Source organism: Lichenostomus cassidix, chromosome 4, assembly GCF_008360975.1.
Source record: "Lichenostomus cassidix isolate B80296 chromosome 4, HeHo_3.0, whole genome shotgun sequence".
NCBI lineage: Eukaryota > Metazoa > Chordata > Aves > Passeriformes > Meliphagidae > Lichenostomus > Lichenostomus cassidix.
In genome coordinates this window covers 35,222,608-35,230,146 of record NC_139484.1, presented here as the reverse complement: position 1 = coordinate 35,230,146, position 7,539 = coordinate 35,222,608, and the positions used below count along the sequence as shown (strand labels likewise).

Below are 7,539 nucleotides of genomic sequence, written 5' to 3'. Positions count from 1 at the left end.
GAAAACACCCAACTGATTTCCTGTCAATTTTTCTCTCCACTCCTATGTGTCAAGAGTACTGCAAGATCTTTTAAGCTGCACAGCAGGAAGTCAGCATGCTTTTAGGTGATGGCAGCATACCAATATTAATTTGACTAACCTAGTTCAGCATGCAGTATGCAATTATTTCCCACTCTTCTGATTTTTTTCCCCAGCCTATTTTCAATTTAATTTATATGTTGGTAAGGATTCTACCTTTAGAAAAGATAGCTAGTCCACAAGCCTTCCATTATCCTGCAGCTGCTGCTGTTATAGTTGTCACGAAAAAAAATCTCACCTTGTGTGACAATGGGATTTGAATCACAATTGCTAAATATATCATATATAGAAATTTGATTGCTTTGCTTTTTTTTCCTGAAGGGGGAAAATGTGAGGGCAAAACCATACAGTTTATTTCATGCTTCACTACAGTGTAATTCTAGACCCTAAGATTTCTACCATTCCTATTTTGGTAATGAATGGAATGTAAAAGGGAGGTATTCAAAATTAATTGCAGCAGTTTTGAGGGTTAAACCTGCTTAACCCAACCTTTTATTAAGAGAACATCAACGGAGCATATATCTTGTCTAGGGAGTGCTGGGACATCATTATCCTTCTACCAGCATGTTCAATTCTAAAACCTGGGATTTCTTCAGGTTCCTGTAGGCATCATGCACACCATAAACCCATCCCAAATTATACCGTCTGTTCTGAGCTACTCACTACAGCAGGATTTGACCTGAGAAACTCTAGAGTTTTGTTTTACTTTATTAACTTGGAGTACTTTTAAACAGTTTTAAAACAAAGTTTTTCCCTTGACCAGCAAGGGAATTTTCATCCTGAAGTTCTCAGCAGCATCCGGTGAGGCTCTTGGCCAAGTTCTCCAGATACTGTATATCCACAAGGACAGCCTGCTGGCTCTTGCTGTGGCATTTTCTTAATCCTCAGAACAGATTTCCTGGATCTAGGAAATTTAATTCCTGACTCCTTTGACCCAGATGCTGGCGAAAATGTAGTCTGCAGTCTGTATGCAAATAGGTGTGTTCATTTTTTCTCTTTTTTTCCTTCTAGGAACTGGCCTTGCTGTTAAATTTTTCTAAAACAGTCATATTTATATGTTCAAAAATCCACTGTTGAGTTTCAGATAAAGGATCACATCTGTTCATGAAAATCTTCTTCTCAGCTGGGTTGCAATCTATGCAGCTGCTGCTTACCGGATGGAACAAAGTTTTGTCCTACAGGAATGCAAAAAAAAAAAATAGAATTAAATAGCAAATGCCAAATCACTGGAAGTGTTCTCATTTTACAGAACATGGATTAACGCAGTCCTGTTTGAAATGATTTTGTTGTCTCTGTGCATTAACCGTGTGTAATAAGCACAGCTATTATTAAAAAAGCTGTAGAGAATCGAGTATTTTCTCCCTTGAGCTATTATCCTTTATGAAAGTGGGGATTCAAAAAAGAAGGAGACATCATCTGGTCTTTGACTAACAACCACATAATATAATGAAAAAATACAACGTCTTTTAATATCTTTGCATATTATGTATTTACTTTGAACCCATTTAAATGTTTGAACCTGAAAAAGGGATTTGTTCAGGGTTTTATTAGAGAAGTTTCAGTTTTTGCAGTGTTGTGTTTCTTGGCAGGGGGAGCTGCAAAATCTTCAACCTGGCGAAGAAATTAAAAATGAATTATTAACTTAAGTGGTGGACAGATGGACACTGGATTGATGTTCTCATCGCATTCAATGCAGACTTTGCCTGTGGCCTCAGTAAGACTAGCCACTGAAATACGCTCTCTCTCCTAATAAAATGGAAATCCTAACACTGATTTAGCTCCTTATGGAGATTTTGGAAGGGTAAGCATGGACTAAGTTGCTTTAAAAAGCATATTTACAATGATTAGTTTTATTAATTTTACTTCACAAAGCTGGAGAGAATATTAAGTAACCTGACGGTGAATCTTTGTTAAAGCAGAAACTACTCAGCTGAGCAGCTGGTATGTGTGAGTTGGGTAGTTTCAATATATTTAGTTCATGTAGGCAAGTGTTTTGAGAAAGACAGATGTGGGAGTGATTAGATTGCTTGAAAATTTCCAGGGACTATACTGCATATGTTGAAATAAATTTCAGATTACTGTTGGTAAACCACATTAAGGCTTTTCCGTCCAAGCTGACGATGCCCTGCCAGTATTTTAACACTAATCCAGGATGCACCTGCTTGCCCAGTTTGTAAGAGGGAAAAAAAAATCTACTTGTCAAACTGCAATTGATTTAAAACTCACACAAGTGCTCTGGGTGCTGAGCAATTATCATAAAAACTTCTTTTTAAATAAAAATACCCCAGTTTAAAACAGAAAAGTATCGAAACAAACAGAAACAGCAGGTATTTAAAACCACTTTGAAAAATCAAGTTAGGGGTTTTTTAATTTAGGAAAGATGAAATTCATTGATTTGGGGTTTGTGAAAAAGAATGGTAAAGTACAATGCTTCTTTTTAAAATTAATATATGCAAGAAAGAACAAAGTCAAAAATACTTTGTGCTCTGGCTGAGGGTGATGGTGTTACATCTGCCTTTTAAACTGTGTTTTACCTCCAGCACCCACCTTTCCCCAAATCCAGGGGGTGAACCCAGAAATTGAAATTCACACTGAAATTCAGAGGGATACCATCAAAGCTGACAGGACCAAACCAAATGAGTAGAGGTCTTTCCCTCGTGCTCTACCAGGAGAGCACTGAGGATACTTCAGCTTGCAAGAAGGGGGTAACTGTACTGTATATAAAGGCTATTGTATCCCTACCAGGAGGAGGTGGGCCTGCAAGAACTCTCAAGCACCCTATGCGGTGGTGCAGACCCATCTGCACCTTGCCAGCTCCTCCTGTCCTAATAAGAGTGGCACTGCCTGCAACCAGGACACGGTGGCTGTGCCACGGCCACCCTGCCTGATGTGGCACCTTGAAGGAAGGGGGCACGTGGTTTTCCTTGCAGGATAGCTGGGCACGAGGGTCAGCCAAGCTATTAGGAAACTGAAGTGGGAATACTAGAAGCTTTAATAAGATAACTGGTATAAGAAGAAAGGAAACAGCTTCAGCACAAAAAGCTTGCTACAAAAAACATTCCAGCCTTTCCAGAAAGCTGGCAGTCCTTACAGAAATATCACAGGCAGGCAATTTTTGAGTGAAGCATTTTTGGTGCTTTTACTTAGAGAGTCTGGGTATCAGGAAAGAAGAGTGTCTTTTAAAAATAGGGACAGAATTACCACTCTGGAAAAACTTCTGGCTGACTTAGCTGTATATAAAGGCCTATTAATTTACCATCTCAAGCTTATACTGATTTAAGGTCAAAGCCTGGTGGTCTTACAGATTTCAATGGAAACCAGTTCAGAACTTCAAGGGGTAACAGTTGCGTGCATCCCAGAGAAGAACTTCACAAGAGAAATACATAAATTGGTCTTTACACCAATATTGAGAAACCACAAGCACTTCTGTGGAGACATTTCTAACATCTGAAAACAGCAGAGTAATTTTTTTTGCCTTCTGCATGAAGGCAAGCCTGCAGATTATTTGCAGAAGGAGAAACTCCTCCATAAGATAATTGGTCTCGACAGTTCAGGGGATTGGTAATGAGACACAGATCCTTTCATTTCTTATAGGTCACTGCTATAACTATGGCCAATGTCAAGAGCAACTGGAAGTCATTATCAGCTGGTGACTGTAGTAGATTATCTGAAATTAGCTGGTAGCTCCAATGCAGTTTCAGCAGGACTGACATCCATATGATAAAAGCCACTACCACATTGACATGTATTCAGTTGTCTGAGAGAATAAATCTACACACCTACCAGGTGACGCATGAACTGACTCTTACAGTTTGTCCCTGAAGCTGTCAGGAGACTATGAGCAAACTCCTGTTTTCTGGGCCCAGTTTTTGATACTGGCAGTCTAGCATCTATAATAATCACTAGGCTCAGGGTAGAATTACCGTATAATGAAATTGATTTTGTACAATTGTTTCTTTTTAAAGACCTACTAAATCAGCCCTCTCTTGGATACTTCTGCTCTACAAATAGCAGTAGTAGGCCTGTGGCACATAAATTGAATCATACTTTATCAGAACCAATGCACTACCTGTCAGCCCAGAATGATGCTACATTGAAAACCAAAGGTGTATTCCTTCACTGTGAGGAACAGAAATTTGTAGCACTGCTCATCATTGGCTCTGGCATGCTAAGGAATATCAAAGAGAGTCAAAGAAGTGGCTTTAGTTTGGGAAGTTAAAGCCATTCTCCCAAATATCTAATAATTACAGGTTATTTATATTTATCTATCTAATTTCTTACATTGCTCCAATATGGTGCCAATATTTTTTGTCCTGGCACTACACTCACATTCTTCTATTTACAACCCATAGCAATGTTTGCACTACTGCTTGGATTTATTCTGCTCCATTGCTTCTTACAGGGTTTTCTCAAAGGTACACTTGGCTGTAGACCAGTACTTTGGATTGGTCCTAAGAAAATTGATTACTTAATATGGCAGACTTACTAGACTTTCAAATAGCTGCCCAGATGTAGTTTAAGCAGTATGGGAATAAGAACAGTTTTTTGACACATGTTTATTAGTGGTAGTTTTGGCTTCATTAATCTGAAAAGAATGTGGTTTGCATGCTCTGAGGCTGCACTGCAATGAGAAGCAAAGTGCACGTAATGGGGATAGGCTGTAAATTTTTTCCAGAAGAGCACTCCTTACCCAAAGTAAAATATTAATGTATTCTACTTGCCACTGAAATATTTAAGCTGTTTTTATTCGCCAGGATCCAAAACCAGGTTGTTAGGATTTCTATGCTGTAAGAATACGGAATCTGAAAATAGTGCTTGGCTTCAAATTGCTTTTGCAGCAATTTGTAATCACTTCACAGCCCTAATTTCTTACCAGTGGCTCAAGGATGCAAATGATCATGAGAAGAGACTCATCTTTAAATGAATAAAAATCTCTTCCAGTTCTATAGAAATAATATGACAGCTGGTAAGAATGGTAAGATGGTAAGAAATGCTTCATATTAAGCATCTTATAAGACATTGACAAGCAATGTCATTTTTTCTCCTAAAGTAACAGAAGAATTTTCGGCAGGATGGATACATGACCATTTAGAAGCTACAGTATCTATAAATGGGACAGAGAACAGAAGAGAGTCGCTGACTTGTTCTCTGTTTTTTAAAAGGAAACACTTCTTTCTTAATCACATTATTATTCTTATTTATTTAGGATGCAGGCTTAGTAGCATACCATACACTAGGTAAAGGGCTCTAGTACAGATCAGTTCTTGTTTTGTAGGGGGGGGAAACTCTAAAAGTTTTGTTGTCAAGATGCTTTCAAAGCTAGAAAAGGATTATATCATACATAAAGTTTTTGGAGGTATAACTGTACTACCAGAAATCTCTAATATAAATCTGCCCATTATCTGAGGAAATAGACTATAGGAAACATTAAAAAATACTTACTGTGTAGCCAAACTAAAACTAAGCCTAAAGAAAACCATGTATACATAATTCTATTATTCCAATGCAGTTTCTTAACTTGAAGGTTTATGCAAATTGACCAGCTTGCTGTCAGGTTGGTATTACAGTTAAGAATGAGTCAATACTTCCATCATAACAAAACATGTTTCTTGCTTAGATGGAAATGCCTCTCTTGCATGGAGAATTTTTATATGAGCCCTGCCAGCCTTCTGGAAATTAAAAGTGAAGCTGTGTAGAGAATTTAATAAAACTTACACTGTGTATTTTTTTTAAATGTAATTTTTTGTTAGTTACCAGCTATACTCTGTCATCATCAAAGCCTTACAGAGAATAGCTCTAGACCTGCATTTTGTCTAATGAAACAGCTACATTAAGCAACAGTGAAGTGCTTAAAGATATGGAAGCTTTTTGATTTGCAGCTTGAGTAGGCAAAAAGATAAATCGGAAGGGTTTTAAAGCAAGAAGGTATTATGGTATTATAAAGTCAGATAGGCAGCAATACAACCACCACAATTTATATCCTCTAAATATCTGCCCCATACATTCTAACTTTCTTTCAGATAATACCTCAGTTTCAAAGGGATTACATTCCTGGAAAATCTTATGATGGACTTCCATTTGTAACATAAATAAGGTAAAAAGGCACAAGCTAATAAGTAACCACTCAGAAAAAGAGTCAGGACAAACCTGTTTTTAATGCTTCTGAATTAGATTTCTACTCTATATATATTTTCTCAAACTAGAAAACAGTATTGAGGTTTATCTGGCAAAGACCAATTCCTGGTACTTCGGCCTCAGCTTAAGCAAGGTGAAGGGCAAAGCACAATGGTCAAAGAAAATTGAAGCATGTGAGAGGAATCCTCAGAGCTTCAGATAAATCCTTATCCTGAATAGAACACAGAGTTTATTACTGAAATCTTAAATCAAGGCAACTTGCTGATAAACCATTAAAAACCCTAATAACAACAACAATAACAAATCAGTTCTACCAGGACTATTTCCCATAACTGAAGCTTTGACAATTTCTAGCTTGACCTCCTATTTTCAGTGATTTATAAAAATGGGCTGAAATTCAGCAGATCAAAGTAGTTCCTAAGCTGCTTATCTTTAGTTTATAAACGCCTGCCTTCTTTGGGCTTACAGAAGTGCTTTTAATGTTGGGTTGGGTGGGGTTTTTTTTTGTCTTGTTTGTTTGTTTTGTTTTTTTGAGGGAGATTTTTCTGCCACTTGTGGTCTTTAAAATGTAGTAAAGTAATAACATTTAACTCATGAGCAGCATGTCTTGCTACTGTCACATTGGATGAAAATATTTCCAACAGTGCCTCTGTTAAATGACACAAGCATCTTGAAGTACCAAAACACCTTTCAGGGAACGGATCCAATAGAGACACTCTCTGAGCTGGATCAGATCCATTTTCATTTATATTTGACCTAAATATCTGAATGCTCAGAGAGATTACCACAAAATTAAATTGGAATAGGATGTGGCGGATTTTAAGACAAAACTTCTCTGATGGGAAAACACAAGCCTGTGCTAAACTGAATACAGGCTCAAGACAGTCTGAACCTCCAAGATGCCCCACAGTGACTCTGACCTTCCTATAGCTCCAGTGCTGGTTTCCCTTCATCCCGTGACAGTCATACAGTGTGACAGGGCTACTGTGTGAGATGGCGTCGAAGCAGAACTTCCTGGTGTGAAGTGGCTCCCCAGGGCGGATGTCTTCTCTCCAGCCAAAGGTGAAGAGCTAGGAAAACAACCAGGCAATACAATGATATATTATTAGCAGAAAAATGTTTAAAACAACACACAAAGCTTAATGCAGGATTCCCTTTTCACACACCCCAGATGCTGGTTAAACAAAGTCTGGCCTATGTATGACTCAGCGATGCCAGCTGCCTTAAGTAAAGTGCATCAGTGGCCATGTGGAACATACCCCAGGAAGGCACAATCCCTGTGTCAGGGAAGGAAGAAAACAGTGACACAGAACTGCTGAAAGGAGA

At 38.1% G+C, this 7,539-nt stretch overlaps 1 protein-coding gene across 2 annotated transcripts in view; it reads right to left on the bottom strand.

Moving 5' to 3' along the window:
• Positions 1-758: 758 nt before the first annotated feature.
• GALNTL6 (polypeptide N-acetylgalactosaminyltransferase like 6) overlaps positions 759-7,539 on the bottom strand; it is a 428,069-nt gene continuing 421,288 nt past the window's right edge. For both annotated transcript variants that reach the window (XM_085058679.1, XM_085058680.1), the window contains exons 11-12: positions 7,134-7,283; positions 759-1,253 (exon numbers count right to left, since the gene is read on the bottom strand). In XM_085058679.1, the coding sequence (XP_084914805.1) occupies positions 1,086-1,253; positions 7,134-7,283 (318 nt within the window). In that variant the 3' untranslated portion in view covers positions 759-1,085. The remainder of the gene's footprint in view (positions 1,254-7,133; positions 7,284-7,539) is intronic.